General features: G+C 38.9%; 1 protein-coding gene across 1 annotated transcript in view; it reads right to left on the bottom strand.

Moving 5' to 3' along the window:
• Positions 1–8,497: 8,497 nt before the first annotated feature.
• The window catches only part of SPRED1 (sprouty related EVH1 domain containing 1), a gene marked incomplete at both ends in the record, with an annotated part of 70,224 nt that continues 51,157 nt past the window's right edge, over positions 8,498–27,564 (bottom strand). The window contains 3 exons of the mRNA XM_080707579.1: positions 8,498–9,148; positions 12,378–12,479; positions 20,808–20,966. Of these exons, the coding sequence (XP_080563705.1) occupies positions 8,498–9,148; positions 12,378–12,479; positions 20,808–20,966 (912 nt within the window). The remainder of the gene's footprint in view (positions 9,149–12,377; positions 12,480–20,807; positions 20,967–27,564) is intronic.

The following is a 27,564-nucleotide window of genomic DNA, read 5'->3' as shown; positions in this document are numbered from 1 at the left end:
TTTGTTTGTTTGTTTGTGGCACTGGGGTTCCTGGAAACCCTTCTACTCCCGGGCTACACTCCCGGACCTATTTTATAAATTTTTATGGAAACAGAGTCATATATATATATATATATATATATATATATATGTGTGTGTGTGTATGTACATATATATATATAATTATATATATATTTTATTGGTGCATTGTAGTCAAACATCACAATGAAATACAAGACTTGCAAGGATATACAAGCACACACCATCCAATTAGCCTTAATCCTATCCCCATCCCATTCCCTCCCCCTCCCTCGATCCCAGGCTTGATTTAGTGATTAACTCTGATATATTTGTTTACATACATCATGTGCTTTAAAGAGATTCCCTCTTCCCCCATCCCATCCCCTCTGATTGGTCACCTTAATTGCTCCTCCATAGGGCCCTTTCTTCAACTAGATCTCCTCCTAATACCCATTTCTTCCAAGTTTTTGCATATTAGGGAAAGCATCTGATTTTTTTAATTTTCTGTGATATTTCTGTGTGTATGCTGCATTGCAAGTCCCGATCCCACTCCTGAAGGCCCCTGTGCTGGCTTGGCCACCCGGTAGACTCTGACCCCGGCCTTTCTGGGACCAGCACTGGCCTTTCCTCTTGACAGGCCCCCCGATCCTGGCTTTGCTGGCCCCCACACCAGCCTAACCCCTCAGCAGGCTCTGATCCTGGCCTCGAAAGCCCCAGCACCTGCCTTGCCTCACAGCAGGCTCCGATCCCGGTTTCACTGGCCCCGGCCCAGCCTCACGCCTCACCCCTTGGCAGGCTTCCATCCGGCCTCGGAGGCCGAAACAGGGTCTCTTAAGCCAGCGCAGCTGGCTTCAAACCTGTGGAATCCTCCTGTCTCCGCCTCCCAAGCGCAGGGATTACAAGCGTGTGCCACCACGCCTGGCTAGGATCGGGGTTTTATATCCATCAAAATACATTTCAAGCCGGGCGTGGTGAGGCACGCTTGTAATCCCTGCCCTTGGGAGGTGGAGATAGGAGGATTGAAGCCAGCCATGCTGGTTTAAGAGACAGTTTCCAAAAATTAAAAAGTATAAAATAGGTCTGGGAGTGTAGCCCGGAGGTAAAAGGGCTTCCAGTACCACCCCCCAAAAAAGAAACATACAACTCCGATCCTGTTTATTTGTCCTTGGTTACTTGATCAATCTTGTCAAAGGTTTATCATTTTTATTCATCTTTTCAAAACCAACACGTCTTGGCTCTGTTTATCCATATTTTATGCTTATCTTCTAGTTCAATACATTCTAATTTTACACCCCCCCCCAGTACTATAAATTGAACTCAGGGGCATTTTACCTCTAAGTTACACCCCAACCTTTTCAAACATTTTTTATTCTGAAACTGGGTCTTGCTAAGATGCTGAGGCTGACCTCAAACCTACAATCCTCTTGTTTCAGCCATTGGGATTACAGGTGTGCACCACAACACCTGGTGCCTTTCTTTGAATTTTATGAAGCTACTTTTTTTCCAACTATAACTGACTCTGTAAGCAGCTGTTACTTTTGACTTTTTTTTTTTTTTTTGGGTGGTACTGGGGTTCCTGGAAAACCTACCTCCGGGCTACACTCCCAGACCTATTTTATACTTTTTTATTTGGAAACAGGGTCTTTTAAGCCAGTGTGGCTGGCTTCAAACCTGCGGGATCCTCCTGTCTCCGCCTCCCAAGCGAGGGGATTACAAACATGCGCCACCACGCCCGGCTTGACTTCCTTTTTTAAAATTAAACTTTAAATCTACACATTTCTAAGTACTACATTGGCTGCATCTGACATATTTTGATATTTGATAATCTGGTAACTGTTGTTTACTCTGGTTTAAATAATAATATTATTTTTATTGGTTCCCCAGTGAATCATGAGGGTTTTTTTTGCATTTTCTTTGAGGTACTGGGGATGAAGCCCAGGGGCATTCTACTTCTGAGCTATACCCCCAGCCCTATTTTTTTTATTCTTTATTTTCAAAACAGGGACAGGATCTGAGTTGCAGAGCCTCACTAAGTAGTCGCTGGGGCTGTTAGCGATCCTCCTAAATGCTGAGATAACAAATGTACGCCACCACCCCTGGCTTGCAATTTTTTTTTAATGTTTCTTACATATTCAAAATATGTTTTGTTTCCTAACTTCATTGAGATCAGAAGTATATCTATAACCAACCCTTTCAAACTCACTAAAATTTGGTTCAGGGCCCCCAAAAGTCAATTTTTGCCAATTTTCTAAGTGTGTCTAAAAATAAAGTATGTTCTGCAACTTGGTGATAGGACATGTAATGCTGGATGAATTAATTAAATAATTAGCCTGAGAACTCCCTTCCCAAAATACTGAAGATGGAAGCAAAGTCATTTGTTTAACAATTTTATTTCTTTAAACCTGATTGTCCTTGTTTCTGTACTGTGTTTCCATTTCCATTCAACATCTTCACTTGGATGGACACTTGGGATATTTTTTAACCTCTTGAGGCTGATATCTTCTCTTTCGTAAAATAGGAAGAAGCCAGGTGTGGTAGCGCACACTTACAGTCCCGGTCCTTGGGCAGATTTGAGGTCAGTATCAGTGATTTAGTGAGACCTTCAGAAACTTAGCAAGAACATTTCAAAAAAAAAAAAAAAAAGGGCTGGAAATGGCTGGAAGTGGAATGTCCCTGGGTTAAATCTCTAGTACCACAAAGTAAATAAGTTAAAAAAAAAAAGTGAGGAAGATAATACATTATAGGGTTATCTGAGGATTAAAGGTGATCAAGTATAAAATACATTACATTGAAAAACACACTATTTCAACTATAATTTTGTTAGACTTTTATTATGAAGTTTTCTTTAGCCATCACTTAAAGGTCTCTAAAAACCAACAGCTCTAAGGTTTGCAGTTTTAACGTAACCAAGTACAACTTTCATACTAATAGGGAACTTTTCTCAAGGAGCACTGGTGCATGACACTGGGATGGCCAATGAGGAACCCTGGTTTTAATTTCTTTGATATGAAAACTATTCACATACTTGGGGGTATTAATTTGATGTGAAGAATAAAAAGCAAATTACTAAAAACCCATAAATAAGCACATAAGACTACATCTTATAATTCATGTAAGAGTATAGTTAATTCTTGACTCTTTAGATGATACAACAGTAACTAGTAATACAAAAGGTATTCTGGTGGAAACACACCGACTTTAAAGTAGTTACCTAACACCTCTTCCTATATTTTGTTTATATTATATGTGCACCTGACTAGAACACACACCTACACATACAAACACTAACTTGGGTTCAACATCCACACGTTTCACCGAAGGTGCTTATTCCAGACTGCAACGTTTTTTCTCCCAAAATAACAAGTATAATGTACTGAAAGAAGAAAAAGAAAAAAGAGCTGATGCAAGTCATTAAGATAGACTATACGTAAACTTTCAGTTTAAAATATACTTTTAAAGGATGAAACAAGGTCAGGCACATGCCTGTAATCCCAGTTCTTGAGAGGCCGAGACAGGAGGGCTGAATTCAAGACCAGCCTCGGCAACTTGGTGAGACCCTATTTCTAAAACAAAAATAAAAAAGTCTGGGGGTATAACTCAAAAGTACAATGCCCCTGGGGTCAATCCCCAGTAAAAAGAAAAGAAAATAATAAAAAAATTCTGATTAAAAGTTCCCATCCATCTATATTTGTCTCCAGTAATTCTCTCCTATGTGATAATTTGATAGCTCTAAACAAGTAAGAAAAAGTCCTTTCATACTTCATGATAGGTTTAATCAGGTAATTCAAGGGGAGACCATTAAAACAAATTCTTGTGATATCATCTGATATGTCCAATTACATGGGTATTGTAATGAACAGTTACAAACTTGTATATGCATATTTACATTGTATACTCAAAACTACCAACCCAGTTAACTATATCTGAGAAGATACATGATGACATGTGTTAAAACAGTTTTTTCCATTGCTCATTAGAAAAATGTAGTCAAGCTCTTAATGGAAGTAATACACAAGTGAGGCACTTTTGAAGTCAAGAGAAACAACGCAAATGACACTACACACTAGAAATGTCCACAAAAATCTAAGTGTATCTTTAATACAAAGGCTTTTCAACTAGGTTATTCTTGAAAAAATTCAGAACTAACGACTTATGCAATTTAAGAAGCGTTCAGGAACAATGGCTAACATTTCAGTGTACCAAAGCATATGAAAGTTTTATAACCACCTGGCTGCTAGGCAAACGGTACCTTGAAGCCCTTTTTTTCTTTTGGTTTATATAAATCAATTCCGGTTCTTTAAAAAAAATATATGTATATATTTTAGTTTGACTGCAAAACACCTTATGGTGCCATTACCATGATTTACAGACATTGTTTTAAGTGCAATAATGATGATGATGATGATGATGATGATGCAGGTTTCTAGTGCTTCCCTTAGACTTAGAAATGTGATCCTGGAGGTCAAACCAAGAATGAAAATATTTAGTGACGAATCTGCTTTTTCCAGGTAATATTACAGTTTTCAAACTTTTACACAGAAAAAGGTTACACTTGCTTTATGCACCTTTGGGCTACAATTAAAAACTTTATCTCAAATACCTAATTCCAAGTTATATATTCCAAGTGTGATCATAAGCCTAAGTAAATTTCAACAGAAAAATCCACCTTAAAATTTTTTACACTGAGGCCGGGCGTGGTGGCGCACGCTTGTAATCCCTGCGCTTGGGAGGCTGAGACAGGAGGATCGCACGGGTTCGAAGCCAGCCTCAGCTACTTAATGAAGCTTTCAGCAACTTAGTGAGACCCTGTTTCCAAATAAAATATAAAAAAGGTCTGGGAGTATAGCCCGGAGGTAGAAAGCCTCTGGGTTCCATCCCCAGTACCACCAAAAAAAAAAAAAAAAAAAAAAAAAAAAAAAATTTTTTTTTTTTTTTTACACTGGCCATCCAAAGGAAAGAACGTTTTTTGCACTCTGGATAGTTACACGAATATTAAGAAATACCTTTGTGCCATTCAGTTAAGGGAAAGGGGAGAGAAAAAAGAAAAAGCAAGACTTACCCAAGATATCAGATGGCACTATACACATGAATTGAAAGTGCATTTGTATGACTTCAAAAGTTCATTTTAGGCACTGCTGAATAACCAATGAAAATAGGTAGTTTCAAGTTTTTCCCTTTGAATTTTAACCCCCGCCCTATCATCGTCTCAGAAACATATACACACAATCCCTTTAAAGTTGCCATGATAAAATACAAGTGGTTATGTTCATATGATTTTTTAAAAAAGTCTCCCTGACTGGCAATGGGAAGAAAAATACCATTTTGGTAATGGCTTTTGCAAATTAAAGGAACTGGTTCTTAAAAATGCTTCTGCATACCCAGTAAGTCTAATTGCCAGTTCCAAATACCAATAAATATTTTAAAACAGGGTATGTAAGAAAAAAGTGCTTAAGATCTCTCAGCAACCAATGAAATTCATTAGAGAGAAGAATCATTTTTCTGTTTCCTTGAGATGTTTCTCACTCCTGGCTCCCTGGTAGGAAGGAGGCGGCCCCCGCTCGCATAGCCCTTGCCTGTAAGAGTGAGGAACGCTGTTGGATGCCCAGTGCCAGCTCCTCTGTCTGGAAATCATCCAGCTGAAGCTCCACGCGTGTATTTCTCCAGAAATCAAAGGATTCCCCTTTCAAGCCAGGGGAAATATCACTTGAGAATAATCAGTTCTGAACAAGACAAGCTCATCAGTCTACATTCCTTTTTTCACGCCATTTAGATCAGCTCATTTTAAATAGTTAACAGTTTTGTTGAGCCATTTGCTTACACAATCTGATAAAAGGAAAAAAAAAAAAAAACCAGAAAAGGTTTAGCAGAAATGCCAAATGGCAGTGCCAAATCTGTACAGAGAATGAGAAAATGTTTCTGCATTACCTATACATGTCTGAGAATAGAGATTTCAAACACCCATTTGTTTCCACACAAGAGTTTTCATTTACTCAAGAAAAAATTTCCACGTAAGTTTCAGATAACATTATCAGTTTTCTAGACTGATTCGGAAATTTGGTATGTTAATGATAAAGATCCAAGGTGAAATAAAAACCATTTCATCACCATAGTTTTTAATGAAGAAACTTGTTTAGAATTGTAAAGGAAAAAAGGGGGATGGGATGGCAAAACCTTAGCAGCAAAGTGGTTAAACAAACTGAAAATATTAATGCACAGACATTAAAATATTAAAGCATATATGTCACGTATAAAATACAGTACAGAACCAGGAGATGCACTATACGGATTAGTGCTTAGCAGAAGAAATGATTAAATTTGTTCTTCTTAGAAGTATTATACACAGATAATTTCCACAGCGCTTTCCTATAGAGCCAGCAAGTTATTTTCTTCAGTTATTCACACCTTGCTCAAACCTGAATTATAAACTCAGCACTTACAAATATGAAAATTCATTCAAGGAAAGTCAGTATTTCCATTTCACCAGTAAAAAGGAATTTTGAAAGTTAACAGTCTATTCTAGGAAACCAGTTTTGCTGAAAACTTCAGGGATGAGAATCATCTGGGGCGGCAGCATTCACATATATAAACTGTAAAAATAAGACTGGAAACTGCTGCCGCGGGCCGTGTTTGGATCCGGCTCATCCAATTAAGATTAAGTACAAAACTAGAAATAACCTCTTCTTCGTAACGTCTATAGCTATCAATATATTTTTCTTCTTTTCAATGTGAAATAATACTTCAAGATGAGCTATATACACAATGCTGTCAGTTCAAGCTATCATATAAATATAAATGCTTTCTTAAAAAAAAGTACTTTACAGACAGATAGTGTTATATACATTGTTCATTTGATCTGGGGCAAAAGAGGAAAGCTAACATAAGCTAGGGTTTGATATTATGATACATAAATGACATTAAAAACCTGCATAGAAAATGAGCTTCAAATGGTAGTGTGGCTTTAATTTCTATCAACTCTGACACTTCATGCTATTAATTAAAAAAAAAAAAAAAAAAAACAAAGGCACGCTTCCCAACCTTATTCCTCTAAGGGAATGTTCTCAAAGAATTCCTTACTTGGTTATTAGCATTTGATGTAATACTTAGGAAAAAAAAGACAATTTGACTCCAAGGTGGTTTAAATGGTTTTGTTGGAACACATATCATACTATTCTGTTAATTAAACACTCAGTAACACAATGTTCTGCAAAAGAAATAAATTTTTGTGCACACAATATTTCATTCACAATGTTGGGTTAAATACCTTTCTTGGATAGTTAGCATACATTTTTAACATAAAATAATTTTGCTTTTGGCCAGCTTAAGTAAAAATAAAATACAACTGAGGAAAAGTATCATTGTTATGTGGACAGTAAGCATTGAGGATTAAGCTAAAAAATTAGTAACACAGCTGAACGTGTTCTGGCTGAGCAGGATGATAAATGACGATCTCAAGAGGAAACTGCTTTACGCTATCCAGTTATGCCTTTTGCCTTGTGCAACATTTGTAAATGCCATATAATTTTTTGAAGGAGGAAACTCTGAAAGAAAACAACTTGCTGGTTGAATACCACACACACACACACACACACACACACACACACACACACACACGCACAACTAAAAACAAAACCCTCAATTTTTCTGTTTACTCAATCTTTTTATATAAAAATAAGTGTTACTTCCCATCAGAACATTAGACAATTACATCTGTACTTAAAAAAAAAAAAGTTGGTCACTCAAGGCTATTAGAATATTTTAAGGGATTTTAGATTACCAGAATATATAGATATAACTCAATATAAACTGTAGCCAAAGAGAAATGAGGATGAAAATATCAAATCATTCACATGGAATAAAAACATTATTAGCTAGATGAGTTAAATACTCAAAATATATGGAATGTGACAGTAGATATATGCATATCTACTTCAGAACTAGGAAGGGCAAGAAAAGTTTAATATGTAATAATTCGTACCTTACATTTAGTTAAATATAAACATTTGTTATTTATACATAAAACTGCTTTCAAAAAACAACTAATAAATGATTTAGTTGCACTTGTTTTACTTCTTATAATTCCCAAGTGTTAACTTTTCTTAGATTGAAATCGACTGTCCCCTAGTGCACTTTTATTTTTAGTTCATGAACCCAAACCATTAAAAGTCCCATCACCTAAGGCAGAAATATACAAAAATGCCAGAAATTAACCCCTTTTAGTTGGATCATATTTTACGCTGACTTTTTATAGTCAATAACCAGAAATGATTTCCTTCTGCAAATAGTCTACAGCCTGTAACAAAACATGCCACGCACTCAAGAGGAAAAGGCAGGCATGGCCGGCATTTGTGAAACGCCACGAACTGGCGAGTTCTGCTTCCTCCACGCGCGACTCGGTGGTACCAGGCCGGACTCCATGTGCTTGCCAAAAGCTTCCACAAAACCCAGTTAGCTAATTCCTGGAAACAAGAGTTGACGCTGGTTTTGGCACTGGACCACCTCATCCAGCGGCTTTATGTTTCCCACCACAGCACCCACACGCCTCGCCACAGCGATGGCACATTCTCAGAGGGACATAGCAGCACATGCAGGGTACAATGAAGGACAGAGCCACCAGGGCCAGCCATCGCAAGCAGAACTTGTCATCGCCAGTGTCACACGAACAGGGATCAGAAAAATCCCCCTCCGAGTCCGACATACAGTGATACAACATGCTCTCCGCACAGAGCATGCAACTAACTTGATATATGCATCTCTTGATAGGATCTGGAGCATCCTGGCATTTTCCCCTGCCGTTCTCTTCATGATTGAACCTTTCCTGGCAGTGTACACAGCGAGAACGTTCACCATCCTCTTTTCTCCGTTTTGACTTCTTCACTTTTAATGGAGAAGGCTGTGTTTTAAATACCACGGAGTCTTTGAGAGAACTTAACTTAGTCTCATCCCCACAAGAATGCAGATAGTCTGACTTTTTACTGTCTGGTTTAGAGAAGTGAATGCTGGAGTCAGTATCACCTCTCTCAGGGTCGTTTCTCCACATGTCAGGATGCCTGTAGTCTGCATACCGACGTATTAAAATATCTCGAGGGTTTATTCTGACAATCTCATCCTCATCTTGAAAGCTGACATGTCTGATAGACTTCAAAGGGGCCTAAAAGGGAAAGAGATGAAAACCGGTTAGACTATGACGGCTAATTTCAAGTGTCTACTTGGTGGCGCGACACTGACCAGATATCTGTTCAAATGTTATTCTGGATGTTTTTATGTTTTTTGGAGAGTAACATTTTAATCGATGGACGAGGAATGAAGTACAGGACCTCCCACGATGTGGGTGGACCCGATCCCATCAGTTGAAGGAGTAAAACTGGTAACAGAACAAAACACCAATTTCCCGTAAACAAGCTTAAGTTCTGCTAGCAGGCTGCCTCTGGACCAAGACTGCAAGTCTTCTCTGGGTCTCCAGTCTGATGGCTGCCTTGCAAATTTTAGATTTGTATCTCTGCTACGGCAAGAGCTGGTTCTTTATAACAGCCTTATCCACACACCCTACTGGATCTATTTCTCTGGAGAGCCTTGACTAATACAGACCTTAGTGCCAAGAAGCGGGGTACCACTATAATAATTATCTCAAAAATGTGGAAATGCTTTTCAACGGGGTAATGGGTAGAAGCTGAAAGAGCTTTTAGGATGCATGTCTGAAATATCCTTCAAGAGACTAATGGCAGAAATACAGACTTAAGGTTCGTTTGGTGAGGCCGTGAATGGAAGTGAGGAATACGTTATTGGATACTGGAAGAAAAATAATCCTTGCTATAAAGTGGTAAAGAGCTTGGATGGCTTGTATTCTAACGTTTTCTGAAAGGTAGGACTTGAGTGATACACAGGGATATGCACCAAAGGAACTTTCTAAGTATTAAAGAGTGGCTTAGTTTCTTTTTGCTGTAGGTAGTAACATGTTAAAGGAGAGAGATAAAGAGGGAATTGTTAAACAAAATGAAACCAGAATTTAAAGATGTAGAAAATTGTCAATTTAACCATAATACAAAAAAAAGGAGAAAAATAAAGCGTGCGCGCGCGCGCACACACACACACACACACACAGTCAGTTCTGGAAAGGATACCGAGGGTGTGGCTGGACAAGCATATAATAAGGAAATGTTGTCAACTCGGGCTAAAAGGGAAAGGCTTTAGGACTTCTGGGATTATGGAGGACATGCTAAGACTACTATGTGGCCATGAACATGCATTATTCTTCAAGAAAAGAGAAGAATGACCCTGAAGGAAGGGCTGCCTTCTCAGTCCAGTGGGCCTTGGGAAAGCAGCCCAGAGCTAGGGTGGTAAAATTCACACCTAACCGTGAGGGGGTGGGACCATCATCCCGGTGGGCCTGGAGAATAGAGCAGAAACCCAAAGAAGATTTATCTCAAGCCTTACAATTTAATGGAATTTTCCTTGGGTTTGGACTTCTTTCGGACCTACAACATTTTCCTCCATTTCAGTTTCTCACTTTTGGGATGAAAATGTGTGTCATATGCCTTTGCCACCACTGTATTTTACACGCAGTTCACTTGTCTGGTTTCACATCTGGAGAGAAAATTTACCTCAAGATGAATCACCTCAACTCACCCACACTTGGTTGAGATGCTACTTAGGAAAGTTGTGGGAGTTAGCGTAGGTGCTGGGACGGGTTAAGACTCGAGCTGTTGGGATGAAGGCATATTTTGTAATGAGAGGGGAATGAAGTTTGGGACGAGAGGAAAGAGTATAATGGGCTAACCTGCCCTCCCTCCACTGAATTCCCTATGTTGAGGACCTAACCTTTAGCGTGCTAGAATATGACTATATCTGGAGACAGGGAATTTAAAGAGGTGACTTTTTAAAGTAAGACACTGGGGCAGGACTTAACTCATCTGACTGGTATCCTTATAAGAGGAAATTTGGTCATATTCACTAGGCCTGTGTGTGTGTGCAGAGGAAAACTTATGAGTGGTGGCCACTCATAAGCCAAGGAGAGAGGACTTAGAAGAAACTAAACATACTGACCCCTTGATCTCAGACTTCTACTTCCAAAGCTGTGAGATAATATATAAATATCTGTTGTTTTAGCCACTCAATCTGTGGTATTTTGTTATTGAAGCTCTAACCAACTAATACAAGAACACACATGTTTACTGCTCAGCTCTACAGAAACTCTGAACAATTACTTAAAAGGCACTCTCCACCCCACTTAAAACACCCTCTCTTGTTCTCTATTCTAAGTAGACTGGCTCTTTGAGGCTAGGAAAGTCTCTGTGTGTGCATGTGTGTGCGTGTGTGCATGCATGTGTGTGTTGCTTGAGATTAAACTCGGGGTGTTCTATCTCTGAGCTACACTCCCAGCCCTATTTTATATTTTATTTGAAAACAGGATCTTGCTAGATTGCCTATGCTGCTGATGCTGCCCTTAAACCTGTGATCCTCCTGTCTCAGCCTTCCAAATACTGGATATTATAGGAATATGCCATCACAGTGGCAAATATACCTTTTGACCCTACTTATCACCCAAAAAAGTGGGTTCTTTTTTTTTTTTGGTGCTACTGGGGGTGGAACCCAGGGGCTTTTCTACCTCTAGGCTATACTAGACCTATTTTATACTTTATTTGGAAACAGGGTCTCACTAAGTTGCTGAGAGCCTCACTAAGTAGCTGAGGCTGGCTTCGAACCTGTGCGATCCTCCTGTCTCAGCCTCCCAAGTGCTGGGATTACAAGTGTGCGCCACCACGCTCAGCTAAAAGGTGGGTTTCTTATAGTCAAATTTGTATCAGCTAGTTCTAGTCCTGGACATAAGAACCAGTCTGTAAGTAAGCAAAGAACTCAGATTAGGGCAGTCTTCTATTCTTTAGGTATTTAGAACTAGGGTTAAGTTCCAGGTCTGGGCTAAAGGTATGCTAATGAGAACAGCCCTTTAAATGAACAATATACAAATTCTTATTGGTCCTATATGATATAAATACAGACTCAAAGAAGTTTGGATGGATTTAAGTAACAGGGATTATAAGCATATACTGTAGCAACTTTATGCATTAAAATTTTTCTAATACATTTTTTACTATGTGGAGAAGTACGAATAGAAGATTTCACCTATTTATTTATTTATTTATTATTATTTTTTTTTTTGCAGTACTGGGGATGGAGCTATATCCCCAGCCCAATTTTTTTATTCTTTATTTTGAAACAGAGTCTCACTGAGTTGCATAGGGCCTCACCAAGTAGCTAAGGCTGTCCACAAACCGTGATCCTCCTGTCTCAGTCTTCCGAATGCTGGGATTACAAGCGTGCGCCGCCAGCCCAGCTCACCTGCATGTGAATCAGCTAAAACTCATAGTAGACGATATACTTACCCTATTTTGGGACTTTAGGCTTCCACATTCCTTGGAGATCTGCCGCTGTAGATATTCCATACTTCTGCCCTGAACGTCTAGGCCTGGCTGAGCAAATGTTATCTAGAATACAAACAATTTCTATGTAACTGACAACAGAATGGATTTCTTCTAACAAAACTGTACACGGTGCACATTCCAAAACTTTTTAACTTTTTGGGTGCGATGGTTTTCAAAATACTTTTATAAAAACCACTGGTTTTCTCCCACCTTTATTTTTTCTTTGCAACGTAGGTCTTTCCTTATCCTTTTAAAGTGTATGCATTACATTTACCAAGTTTTACAGTAACCAAAAAGGTAAAAATAACCTAAATATGTATCGAGTGATGAATGCATAAACAGAATGTGGTAAAATGAATTATTCCTCAACCAAAAAATAAGTATTACTATGTCATCGTAGAGGTAGATAAAAGATAGGGGAGAGAGGAACAAGGGCAATGACTGCTATTTGAAATGAAATTTGTGTGTGGGGGTGGGTTGGTGAGGGGAGGGAAATGGAAATGTTCCAGAACTCAATAGTGTGGAGAGTGGCAAAAATCTTGTGACCATCCCAGCAACCACCAACTGTATACTTTAAAAGGGTAGTGTGTGTGTGTGTGTGTGTGTGTGTGTGTGTGTGTGTGTGTGTTAGTGTTACTGGGGATGGACCCAGGGGCAGTGTACCTCTGAGCTATACCCCCAGCCCTATTTTTCAGTCTTTTTATTTTTGAAGCAGGGTTTCATTGAGTTGCGAATGGCCTCGCTATGTAGCTGAGGCTGTCCGTGAACAGTGATCCTCCAGTCTCCGCCTCCCGAATGCTGGGATTACAAGCGTGTGCCACCACGCCCGGCAAAGAAGGCTAAATTTTTTTTTTAAATATTTGTATTGGTGCAATCTAATTACACATCATAGTGAAATTTGAAGCGACATCTTCTTATATGTATACATCACCTCACCCAGGTGACTCTCTCTTCCTCCGATACATGCTAGTGAGATTGGTGTGATACCTTCATATCTAAACTAGTCTGTCTTCTCCCTCAGCTCTCCTTTGTCCCTTCCTCTCCCTTATACCCTCTCACTATTTAATTGGTTTCTCTCCATTTTCAAGAAGTTTCTTTTCTATTTTCTTCTAAGTTTCTACATGAGCAAAAACACATGACGCTTGACTTTTTGAGACCAAGTTATCTCACTTAGCATAACATCCTCTAGTTATATTCATTTTCCTGGAAATGGCATAATTTTTATTTTTCTTTATGGCTGAGTAGAACTCCATCGTGTGTATATATATGAGTGTTGTGTGTGTGTGTGTGTGTGTGTGTGTGTGTGTGTGTGTGGTACTGGGGGTGGAACCCAGAGGCTTTCTACCTCTAGGCTATACTCCCTTTTATATATTTTATTTGGAAACAGGGTCTCACTAAGTTGCTGAGAGCCTCACTAAGTAGCTGAGGCTGGCTTCGAACCTGTGTGATCCTCCTGTCTCAGCCTCCCAAGCGCAGGGATTACAAGTGTGCGCCACCGCGTCCGGCTATATAAGAGTTTTTAAAAACCCACCCACTTGCTGATAGACCCCTTGGTTGGTTTCATAACTGGCTACAGTGGATTGTGCTGCTCTACACGGGTATCTATGTACCATTATATATCTGACTGTAATCCTTTTGGAAAGATACAAAGGACTGCAGCTGGGACATAGAGTTCTATTTCTAATCTTGAGGAACTGCCATACTGATCTCCATAGGCAACACAATGGTTGTACTAATTTAACAATTCCACCAAGAGTATAAGAATTTCTATTTCAGATGGCCACAGTGGTAATCCCACACCCATAATCCCAGTACTTGGGAGGTTGAGCCAGGATTGCAGGGTTGAGACTACCTCCAGCAACTTAGTCAGATCCTGTTTCAAAATAAAAAATAAATAAAAAACAAACAGATCTGGGGGTAGGCTAAGAGGTAGAATGCCACTGGTTCAACTTTCAAAAAAAAAAAAAATCTTATTTCCCTCACATCATCACCAGCACTTACTATTGTTGTATTCTTTTTTTTTTTTTTTTTTTTTTTTTTTGTGGTACTGGGGTTCCTGGAAGCCCTTCTACCTCCAGGCTACACTCCCAGACCTATTTTTACATTTTTATTTGGAAACAGGGTCTCCTAAGCCAGCGCGCGCGGCTGGCTTCGAACCTGCGCGATCCTCCTGTCTCAGCCTCCCAAGCGCGGGGATTACAAGCGTGTGCCACCACGCCCGGCTGTTGTATTCTTGACAACTGCCATTCTAACTGGAGTTAGCGGGAATCTCAGTATAGTTTTGATTTGTATTTCCTGACTGCTAATGATATTTGTTGGTCACTTGAATTTCTTGTTTTGAGAAGTCTCTATTCAGTTAAATTGCTCATTTTTTAATTGGGTTGGTACTGGAGATCGAACCTTAGAGGCATTCTACCACCAAGCTCAGCCCTTTTATTCTGTATTTTGAAGTAGGGTCTTGATGAATTGCGAGGTTGACCTTAAACCTGCGATCCTGCTGTCTCAGCCTGAATATGCCCGGGCAATTGTCCACTTTTTAATTGGGTTGGATTATAGTGTTAAGTTTTCTTTAGTTCTTTAAATAGCCTAGATATTAGTAGTCTATTGGAAGAATAGCTAGCAAAGACCTTCTCCAATTCTGTAGGTCCTCTCTTCAGACTCTTATTTCCTTTGCTGCATAAAAGCTTTTTAAATTTGATGCCATTCAACTTATTGATTCTCAATTTTATTTCCTGAGCTTTATGGATCTTATTGAGGATTTGGTATCTTTATGTTAAAGAGTTGGTCTTGTGTTTCCTAGTAACTGCAAAGTTTTGGGTCTAAATTTCTAGGTCTCTGATCCATCTTGAGTTGACTTTTGTGCAGGGTGAAACAGGGGTCTAGTTTCACTGAAAGGTGAATTTATGATACATGAATTACACATTAAAAATAAGGACACTCAGCCGGGCGTGGTAGCACACGCTTGTAATCCCTGCGCTTGTAGGCGAAGACAGGAGGATCGCGCAGGTTCGAAGCCAGCCGTGCTGGCTTAGGAGACCCTGTTTCCAAATTTTAAAAAAGTATAAAAATAGGTCTGGGAGTGTAGCCCAGGGGTAAAAGGGTTTCCAGGAACACCAGTACCACCAAAATAAATAAATAAATAAATAAATAAATAAATAAATAAATAAGGACACTCAATATTCCAATTCATGGCTTGGTTGTTTGAATTGCAAAGCTTATTTCAGATCTGGATTATGGTTAAAATATATCGGTGTTTAACTTTAAGAATTTTATAATTAAAAATTAAAATATATACAAAAGAAAAAAAGTATAATAATTCACACAGGCCTATCACCTAGCTTCAATAATTATCAATATTTCAGTCTTGTTTTCTTATTTTCCTGAAACATTTTGATCCAAGTCCAACTGTTACACTTAATAAAACTGTAACTTGAAAATGAAAAAAACGGTGGCATGTCAAAACTTTCCAGCCATATAAAGTATATATGTATGTATGTATGTATGTATGTGTGTGTATGTATGTATGTATGTGTATGTATATATATATATATATATATATATATATATATATATATATATATATATATCTTTCTTCCTTCTATCTCAGAGGTTTGGTCCTCATTTTTAGAAGCTAAATGTTATTAAAAAATGTATACTCTTCCAAAACTTTATACACGTGCATCCATACACACAGTATATGTGGATATATTAAGTTATAAATACAAGTGGACTTTTCTACTGTCTGTTTTTTATACTGATACATACAGATATCTTTATGTTTAATGGTCTGTGGTAAGGCTTCATGAAAGGAATTAAGAATTAAAACACACACTATAAGCCAGGTGTAGTGGTGCACGCTTGTGATCCCAGCACTTGGGAGGCTGAGACTGGAGGTCACGGATCATGGACAGCCTCAGCTACTACTTAGTGAGGCCCTTTGCAACTCAGTGAGACCCTGTTTCAAAATAAAGAATAAAAAAATTGGGCTGGGGGTGTAGCTTGGAGGTCGAATGCCCCTGGGTTCTATCCCCAGTACCGCAATACACACACACACACACACACACACACACACACACACACACACACACGAAGCTGGGTATGATGGCACATGCTTGTAATCCCAGCATTAGGGAGGCTGAGACAGGAAGATTGCAGTTCACAGTCAGCCTCTGAGGCCTTTGCAACTCAAAGAATAAAAAAATCGAGCTGGGCGTAGCTTGAAGACAGAATGCCCCTGGGTTCCCCAGTACTGCAAAAATAACCCTAAATAAATAAACAAACAAAAATACAAATTAACAAGCAGAAGATCATAGAAAAAAGGGCAGATGGGAATTTTTTCTTTGATAAAACTAAATGACCTAAAGTTATTTATCGGCTTAAATATCCACAGGAGAAGCTTCTTCAAAGCTACAAATAAAGTTTTGAAGGCTTCCATTTGCAATAGCAACAATAGAATGAACAAAGGGCACAAAGGAATAAATCTTATAAGAGATGTGAAGTATCTTCCTGAAGAAAATGCAAAGTTTTATTAAGAGATATAGAAGAACGAGAGAGATATGCCGTATTCATGGGGAAGACTGAAATGTCACCTAAGCTGATAGAAGATTCAGTGCAATTCAAATATCAATCACAAAAGGATTTTCTTACAACTTGACAAGTTGATTCTAAATTTTATGAAAGGTTAAGCAGCTAAATAAAGAGCCGAGAGGAAAAAGAAAGTTAAAGACACTTGCTCTCAAAGACTCCATCCACGGTAAAGAAGACGGTGCGGCACCAGAGCAGTGACAGAGCACAATGGACCAGAGGCCAGAAACAGGCTCAAACACACATGGAGGCCTGAGAGTGATTGACATGGCCTGTTCATCAGCAGTGGGAAGGCCCTGGCCAATTATGCTGGAACTAATTATCTGTATGGAGAAAATAAAATGGGATCCCTATTACAGAAGATAACTCCATTTAATGTGGATTAAAAACAAAACTTCAAAACTTTTAGAATAGGAAGAAATCCTTGAGATAAGGATAGGCAGGAGTATGTAACTGATATCAGGAAAAGAATGAGAAATTCAACTACAGTAAAAAAATGTTCATTGAAATCCTACAAAGAGCAAAGCCAATCACAAACCAGGAGATATTAGCCACAAGTAAAACTTAAGAATGATCTGTACTTAGGATACACAGAGAAGTTGATACTGAAAATTTTTATAACTCAGTAATGAGGTTAGAGCATGTAGTTAAAATCAACTTAAAAAGAACCAGCACAGACATTTCTACAGCCACTCAAATGCCCAGTGTATATCCCTGTATAATTTGTCCCAAAGCTTTATATAGCATCAAAATCAGAAGCCTATTCCCAATGACCCTAAAAAAATCATGCATGTGAACATGAAAAAAAAAAAATAATCCATGCATGCTAAAGACAATGAAGTCTGTGCTAACCGCAAGGCCTAATAACAACAAAAATCCTGGAAACAGCTGAAATACCCACTGACAGAAGAAAACCACATAAGTGACAGAAATCAAGGTAAGCAGGAGAATATTACCATGAAATCCAAAGTTAATGGTTACTTACAGGATGACGGCAAGAGGAAAAGACTGGGGATATTCTTCTTTAAGTTGTTTGATGGACTCTTAAGGGTCTAACCTATTATATATGTCATAAAACTTTATGGCATTAGGTAACAATTCTCCACAGGTCCCATTTAGACACTGTGTGCCTTTGTTCCAGACTTGAAAGATACAGTGCAGCTCCCCTAATGACAAGCCTGGTTAGTGCACAGAATAAGAAAGACAGTATCTCTCTCCACAAGGTAAATAGGTAGGCTTACTGACAATCATGACTTGGCTGTGATAGAAACACAGGGCACAACATCTCCCTGAGCATCACCCCACGGGGCTTGGGAAAGCAGGACCACAACACAACATAGAGCTCATGCTACTCTCTTGTGCTGAGAGTAACAGAGTTATACGTAGCGGGATTGTGTCTTCTGGCAGAATTCACAAGCCTAGCAGGTTAACTTGTGGACTTGCAATAAGGTGAAATCCTAAGACGTTTTAGTTTAGCAAGTCAGTAGTACAGCCCTTTTGGCAAGGCTGTCCATTGTTTTAGAAAAGAATTTTATCAAGCTTCTCCATTGAGTGCAATTAAATATACAAAACATATTCATTACTCTGTTGATCACTTATACTCACCAAGTTAGCTTTTAGTGGTGATCTAGCATATCATAAAATTCTATTTTATGTAGAGAATATGCTAAATATGTGACCACTAGTACCATAGCCCTTACGATGGTTTAAATTTTACATTCTGATTTTTGCATATCATTTTCTTAAAACTCAATAATTTGAGTCTTTGAAAGATGACTTTACTCTGTTATCTTGGGATGAGGTTTCTGATCTGCAAATTGAGATTATGATTCTGTGCTATGGAAATTCATCCTGTGGTGTCTTTTGGATCATATCTAAAAGGACAACTGGTATACAACCCCAAGAGTACCTGCTGAAGGTAAATGTGGTTTATTCCTGTTAAGAAATGTTTACACTATTTATTAAATGTACAACTTTAAAAGAGAAAAAAAATCAGCCTTTCTAATTACTGAGATTTTTTTCACCTATATAAATTCATATATTAAGACTGTTTTAGTTTGGATGTTTACCATAAAGTTTGCGTGTTGGGAATTTGATCCTAACACAAGGGTCGAGAGGTGGAACATTTAAGAGGTGGTCAGGCCATAAGGGCTCTGCCTCTAGGAGTGGACAAATGTTTTGATCTCAGGAGGGCTCCTGATTTAAGGGTGAGTCTGGCTCCTTTCTCTTGCCCTCTCACCTTCTTGCCACCTGCCCTGGGGTGAGAGCAAGAAGGCCTTCTTTTTATGCTGGTGCTTTGATAATGGAGTCCCCATCTTTTGGAAGTATGAGGAGTCATTATTCATAAGCTATCCAGTTGGTGGTATTCCAATAAGGCAATAACCCTTGTCACAACTTAAATGACCAATTCAGCTACCCAGAAAACCTTAAACCACAAGATGGCAGAGACAAAAAGCAGACGACTCTAGCTTTAGGAGTGAAGAACGTGTTGGTTCCCAAGGCTAAGTAGGACAGGGCTAAGGGCTAAGTAACCATCACTTACTGTCTCTACCACTACCTGATCATTCAACGAGAAATGAGTATGAAAAACACTGGAGCCCTAAGGCTCAAGTGCTTGCTTCTTGCTCACTGGCCACATAACCAGAACCATGTGCACTGTCTGTGCAACTCAGGTGTCACGACTGCTACCTAAAAATGTCCTTTTTTGGTAATGATAAATCTGTTTTGCTAAATACATACCTTTATAAGGGTTTTAATTGCTTCATATCTGGTTGAGATTTTTATGAACTTCATCTTTAATTTGTAATAAAAGCTTGATTTTAAAAGTCAACATTAGCACCTGCTAATAAAGGTCTTAAAATATTTAGCCAGGCACAAGGACATATGCCTATAGCCCCAGTGGGTAGTCTGACAGGAGGACCACTTCAGTCTAGTTCAAGACCAGCCTGGGCAACACTAGAACTTGCCTCAAAACAATAACAAAATAACAATACAGTTATACATGGAAGTTTTATTTTGTGGTTGTCCAAGGGTCAACTGTTTATCTTATCACCTATCAAGAAGAAAGGACGCTTAAAAAACATTTAAAAAACCACAACTGATCTTCAATTTTGCAGATGGATAGTGGTTATGGTTTAACTTCACACAAAGTAATAGTTTCAAATGCCTTTTTAACAACAATATTTGTTTATATTACTAAAAGAATTAAGGTCAAGAATAATCTGATAGATTTGTAACACTTGTGTGCAACACAACACAGGCTGTTCTATAACCAATGTTTTACTCTTGGCTCCAATGGTCAGCTGAAGCCATTAGAAGGTTCTATATGGCATACATTCCCAGTTTTTGAGGTAAGTTATAGAAAATTTTAAAAATGTATCAGTGTATTTGCCAAAATATGTTTGCTGAGGACATTTTAAAAATAATAACTCTGACCTGATGCACAGGTACCCGCAGTGAGTGGTGCTACCCTCTGGGGAGTGCTAGAATAAAATAGAAATACATAAAAGATGACTAATTTACTGCATCTTTGTGTTTACTCACCTTCTTTAAAAGGTAGATTTCCAGGGAAGAGCTAAGTAAATTTTTTTTTCTGAAAAGGGTGGAGTAAATCAATAGTTCTGGGAATGGCTGGTTGTTGGCACACTACAGATTAAGAGTCACTGTAAATATATTCTCCGGGTTTTCTTGCCTTCTTTGTTGCTACTAATTTTAACCAGGAAAGGGCAGATGGTCTTAATGTCCTTCTCGAACACATTTAATTTCTAAATATATGCAATACATGCTAAAAAATACTTATCTTCTTACCTGACTGGCCTGGCTTTGCAAGTAGACTCTTCTGGCATTCAGATCTTCAAAGGGAGATGGCCTCATAGCTGAGCTTCTATAAGGGTCACTGGTAACAACTGTCTCTTGATGGAAAAGGTGATCTTTCACTAAAGAACTGGAAGTATCCTCTTCAGTTGCCTAATGGGAACAGCCCTTAATTCATTAGTTGCCAGAAAACAAAACAGAAGAAAACTCAAAAAAATAACACACTTTAACTATAAAAGTACTTAGCAAATTATTAAGAATATAACACCACTATCACAATGAATGGCAATCCCCAAAACTCAAAAGACATAAAAAAAATGTCAAAATAAAATAACAGAGCCAAATGTGGAGGCACACGCCTGCAATCCCAGTACCTGGGAGGCTGAGACAGGAGGATCCCATGTTCGAGAACAGTCTTGGCATTTAGTGAGACCCTCAGTTAAAAAGAAGCCATCTCAAAGTAAAAAGTAAAACAGGGCTGGGGATGTATTTCAGAGGTGGGAGGCCCAAAATAAAATAAAAGTACCAAAATAAAGTAAGATAGGAAATTTAGGGGGGAAATCAGCTTTATGAGCAAAATAGGCTTTGTTATTAGAAAGAACTTACAAAGAATTAGGTTACTATGCTATGTTGAAGAGATGTCTAGTTCTTTTTATGTTTATTTTGTGGTACTGGAGATGGAACCCAGGAGCCTTCTACCCCGGGGCTACACCTCCAGACATATTTTTATACTTTTTTTTTGGAAACAGGGTCTCACTAAGTTGTTGAGAGCCTCACTAAGCTACTGAGGCTGGCTTTGAACCTGCGATACCCTTGTCTCAGCCTCCTAAGTACTGGGATTACAAACATGCGCCACCACGCCTGGCTGAAGAGATGTCTAATTCTAAAGACAAAAAAGCCCTTAATTATAACAAAAGTCATATAAATACAGAGAAAATGATAGACATTATTAGAAAGATGAAAATATGAAATCAGTGTCTTATGATACAGTCAACAGAAAGAAGACAGCAGCAGTGCATAATCTCCTTAAGTAAAAAAACTTAGACTGAATTTGCCAATTACTTGGAAGATAAACCAGGATAAGACACTTATGCAAGGGGTATACTCAGTCAATGGCCATCACACTACAGACCTTCAAAATGTCATAAGCAGTAATTTCTATGAAATGAATGTTAAATAATAAATATTTTAGCACAGCATAAGATAAAAAGTCCTGGGAAATTTTTGTTTCATTTAGTTTTTAAACAAGATAACCAGCTTCTATTTCTCTACTGTTGTACTATTTCAGAAAAAACAGTGATAGCTAAATAAAAATGGCTGAAATACTCATTCTAAAATAATTCAGAGTATATGGGCTAGGAATTTTAGAGGTTTAAACTTTCATAAGCTTATTTATAATATGAAAAGGTTAAAATTTTTGTTGGTGCTACTCCTAAAATTAAGCAATAAAGCTCATAAAATGACTAGGATATTGTATTATTATTTTTTGGTGGTGTGAAGATTGAATCCAAGGTCTCACACATGTGAGGCAAGCAGTTTACCACAAAGCTACACTCCCAGGAAATTCTAAATGTACAAATGTGAGCTCTAGTAGACTTGTGCCATTTATACTTTTTGGCACTTGAGTTTCTCAACTACAAAATCATAATATCTACACTGTTTTGTGACACTGCACTATCATAAGACCTAGTAAGATAATAAGTAAAAATGCTGTGAAAACTAAAAGCTCTTACTCTACCAGGAAATAAGTAACAAAACTTAAAAAAATATATATATGTGAGAGTCTACTGTCACTTAAAACTAATATTTATTAGTTTTATTACTTAAAACTAGTTATATAACCACTTAAAACTAATATTTTATATAATATATAATATATATTTAATATTTTATACTAATATTATATGTAGCCACGTAAAACTAATATTTATTAGTTTTATTACTTAAAAAGTTATTTATTATTTTAATCTTCCTGACAGTTGTTGCAATATGTTGTAACAGTTAATGCTAAATTACTGAAAAGAAGTTGGCTAAACAAGGGTATCTAGCAAACATTTCTTCAAATTCCACAACTCAAGAAATGCACTCTTCTTGTTTTAGAGATATTTAAAAGATTTATAGACTAATTGTCAGAAATTATAAATAAACTTCAGAGAAAAAAACACTGAAAGCCGGGCGTGGTGGGCACGCTTGTCATCCCTGCACTTGGGAGGTGGAGCCAGAGGATCCCGCAGGTTCGAAGCCAGCTGCGCTGGCTTAAGAGACCCTGTTTCCAAATAAAAAGAGAAAATAGGTTGAGAGTGTAACCTGGAGGTAGAAGGACTTCCAGAAACCCCAGTACCACCCCCCCAAAAAAAACCACCTGAAAAACCAAAAAGGCTAAGAAAAGGGCTTTAGAATTTTGTCCCATTCAACTGGGGCATCATAAAACAGAAGCAATTAACTTATCTGAATCACCATTTTTTTTCATTATAAATTAGGTACAGAATCTGCCAAAGGCACAGTTACATTAAGACACAATTTCTTTCTTTCTTTCTTTCTTTCTTTCTTTCTTTCTTTCTTTCTTTCTTTCCTTCCTTCCTTCCTTCCTTCCTTCCTTCTTTCCTTTCCTTTTCTTTTCTTTTCTTTCTTTGTGTATAGTACTAGGGTTGAACCCAGGGACATTCTACTCCAATCCCTATTTTTAATTCTGAAACAAGGTCTCACTAAGTTGTGGAGGGCATCACAAGTTGCTGAGGCTGGTTGTGAACTTGCAATCCTGTCCCAGGCTTCCAAGTACTGGGATTACAAGCATGGGCCACGATACTGGCTAATTTATTTTTCTTTTTTAAAGAACTATACAAAGTACTTATTGAATTGTGATCATTTTATTAACATTTTAGGGAGTTCTAAATTAGAAAAACGGATTTTCCTACTATTAATATCTTTTTCAGCAAGTCAAAAACTTAGATGTATATTAAATTGGCAACACTAAAAATAAGCAGTGATAAGGAAAATGGGCAGTCTCCTTCATTGCTAATTATGCACACACAGAAGTAAAATCTGTAACAACTATTTCTGGAAAGCAAATTTTATAAAAATGTATCAAAAACTTTTAAGCCATTTATACTATTTTAGCTAGTTCTAAAATTTAAAGCAGAGATTATTTCTGAACTCATATGTTTTGGGATGCTTAAGAGTTTCTAATAATAAAATATATTCATTTAAAAATTTAAAAATACACTAATATTAGGATGTGGGCCCACCTGGAGGTGACTGGGTTAGGAGGGCAATCCCTCATGAACTAGTGTCCGTAAATAAGCACTTGGGAGGCCGAGACAGGAGGATTGCAGGTTCACTGTCTTTAAAAAAGGGGAAGGCAAGCCAGGCGTGGTGGCGCAACACTTGTAGTCCCAGCACTTGGGAGGCTGAGACAGTAGGGTCGCGTAGGTTCAAAGCCAGCCTCAGCTACTGAGTGAGGCTCTCAGCAACTTAGTGAGACCCTGTTTCCAAATAAAGTATAAAATAGGCCTGGGAGTGTATCCTGGAGTTAGAAAGCCCCTGGGTTCCATCACCAGGACCATGAAAGGGGGGTGGGGGTGGCTCAGAGGTACAGTACCCATGGGTTCAATCCCAATGCCACAAAGAAAGAAAGAAAAAAAAAAGATGCCTCAGAAAGCGGTCTTACACTTTTCATCATGTGTAAGGACATAGCAAAAGTGCCACTTATAAACACAGATGCGGGCCCTTGGCAGACACTGAATCTACTAGCATCCCGTTCATAGCTTTTCCAAAAATTCTAAAACCTTGAGGAATGAATTTCTGTAGGGCATAAGCTGCCCGGTCTACGCATTTTGTTATAGCTGCCAGAACAACAACAACAATTTAGAATAGCCTAAGAAAGAAGAAAATCTATTTTTTTCATTAGAACTTAAAAATATCTGTGCCTGGTACACATTAAGAACCCTAAATGCTACAAAACATTAACAATGCAGATCACATTATATTCACATAGACCTCAGAAGTAAATGTGTGATTTAAGAATGTAGAAAGCTTCTTAAAGGGACACACACACACACACACACACACACACACACACACACCTTTCTTTCCCTTTTTTGGGTGGTACTAGGGCACAGTGGCACATGCTTTTAAACACTGCTACCAGACAGGGTGAGGCCAGAAGATCTCAAAGCCAGCCAGGACAAGGTAGGGAGCCGGCCTACGAAGACACCGCGGACAGGAGCATGTCTTTTTGCTGTTTTAAAGACAAGGCCTGGTCTTGCTGTGTAGGCTTTCCTAAAACTCCAATTCTCCTGCCTCCCAAGTAGCCGAGACCAGAGGCACAGACCAGTGTTTGGTTTTTCTTTTCTCCTTTAAACGTTGCTGTATAGATTAAGGACGGCGGAACAGAGGGAGACAGTGTGTTTCAGGCACTCCAAGTCTCAACTAACGGGGATATTGCTTCGTAGCAAGAGAAGAAAAGCAGCCCAAACTCAGAAGAACAACAGTCGGAACACAGTAGAAAAAGCAGAGAGAGCAGAGAACTGCAAAGAGCCGCACACGACTCATCTGGTGCGTGGAGAGTGGCGGTGGCACCGATGTGGTGAGCAGTTAGCAGCTGCCAGCCAGCGGCTCAGAGACCAACTCCTGAAGCAGCAAACTCTTGTTGAGCCAGTGACCACATTTCGATCTTCTCTTCATGCTCAGTGCCTCTAACTCATCCCCAGACTGCCCAGCCGGGGTGTGCAGCGAAATCCTGTGGCTGCGGCTGAATTCATCTCGGCCTGCAGGGCCTCAAGCGGCAAACATTTCCAATCGGAGCCCGTCCTGCACGGCCACGGGGCCTAGGTGGCAACGAACAGACCCAGGGCACCTGCGAGCTTGCAAATAATCCCCTCCCCATGGAGGTGGAGTGGATTAATGCTGGACACAGCAGAAACGTGATTTGGCAGACAGCCCCTAGGGACAGCCTGGCGGGAGAGCCCTAGAGCAAGTTTGCGACGCTACTGAAGCAGAGCCTCCAGCAATCACCACGGGACCTCCAGCCGTGCTGTCTGTGGGGTGAAATAACCCAACCCACCAGTTTCAGGCTTGGAAGGTTAAAACTCATGCCCAGCAGGGTTTGGGCACTATATGCACCAAAGCCAGAGACCAAGAGGGTCTTACATCACTGTAGCCACGCAGAGCAGCAGCAGCATTCCTGGTGCTAAATAACTGAGACACCCAAGCCCCAGGCTCAAAACAGTATAATCCCTCCATATCAGAGCATGATCCCTGAAAGCAGGGAGGCCAGCAGGGGTTCATGTGATCATAACCATAGGCTGAGAATTCAACACCCTCTCTACCAGCAGAGTATGCACATGCCGTGACTGCATGCCGTGACTGACAGCTCCATGTGATCACCACCAGCAGATCGGTGGTGGTCTCCCTGGGCCATCAAGCTTGGAACAAGGAAAAGATATCATAGGCTAGGCTAAATGTGAAAGCATGGAAAAATATACACCATTCAAATGTAGACTGAAAACAAGCAGATATAGCAATGCTCATATCTGATAAAGCAGACTTCAGGCTCAAGCATCAGAAGAGATAAAGCAATCTCTTACTATTCAATCACCTATTAATTAAAGGAATAATCCAACAAGAAGACGTAATGATAGTAAACATTTATGGCCCAAATGTAGGTACACCTACTTTTATAAAACAAACTCTTTCAAACATTAGGTCTCAAATAGACCAAAAACAATATTATTAGGAGACATCAATACACCTTCATCCTATCAGATCAATTTTCCAGGCAAAAAATCAGTAGAATCTTCAGATCTAAAGAACACTAGAAGGCAAATGGGCCTAATAGACATATACAGAATATTCCAACCAACAACAGTTGAATACACGTTCTCAGCAGCTCATGGAACCTTCTCAAAAAAAGGGGGGGGGACCATATTAATGATACACTCTTGAATGAGGACTGAATCAGAGAATAAGGGAAGAAATAAAAAGATTGTAAAATTAAACCAAAATAGACATGATAAACCAAAATCTATAAGATACTTTAAAGGCGGTTTTAAGAGGAAAATTTATAGCACTGAGTACCCACATAAGAAAAACAGAAAGTCACCAAAAACAACGTAATCACACACCTCAAGTACCTAGAAAAGCAGGAGCAGACTAGTCTCAAAAAGTCAGTAGAAGGCAGGATATCATTAAATCAGAGCAGAAATCAATGAAATAGAGAACAAACAAACAAAAAATATAAAACAAAAACCTGGTTCTTTGAAAAGATTAACAAGATTGATATGCCCTAAGCCAACCTACCCAACATGAGAAAAATCTGGCTCAACATACACAAATCAATGCATGTCATTCACCACCTACATAGAACTGAAGACAAAAATCACAATCATCTCAATATATGCTGAAAAAGCTTTTGACAAAATCAAACACTTATTCATGTTAAAAGTACTGGAGAAGCGAGGCTGACACAGGGGGATCCAGGTTCCTGACCAGCCTCAGATACTTACTGAGGCCCTCTGTAACTCAGTGAGACCTTGTTTCAAAATAAAGAAGAAAAGCCAGGCGTGGTGGTGCACGCTTATAATTCCAGCATTCAGGGGGCTGAGACTGGAGGGTCGTGGTTTGCAGACAGCCTCAGCTACTTAGTGAGGCCCTGTTTCAAAAAGAAAGGATAAAAAATAGGGCTGGGGGTGTAGCTTGGAGGTAGAATGCCCTTGGGTTCCATCCCCAGTACCACACAAATAAGTACTGCAGA

This window comes from Muscardinus avellanarius, assembly GCF_963383645.1.
Source record: "Muscardinus avellanarius genome assembly, chromosome: 12".
Classification (NCBI taxonomy): domain Eukaryota; kingdom Metazoa; phylum Chordata; class Mammalia; order Rodentia; family Gliridae; genus Muscardinus; species Muscardinus avellanarius.
Note: the sequence above shows the minus strand (reverse complement) of the source record. Positions and strands in the feature narration are given on the sequence as shown.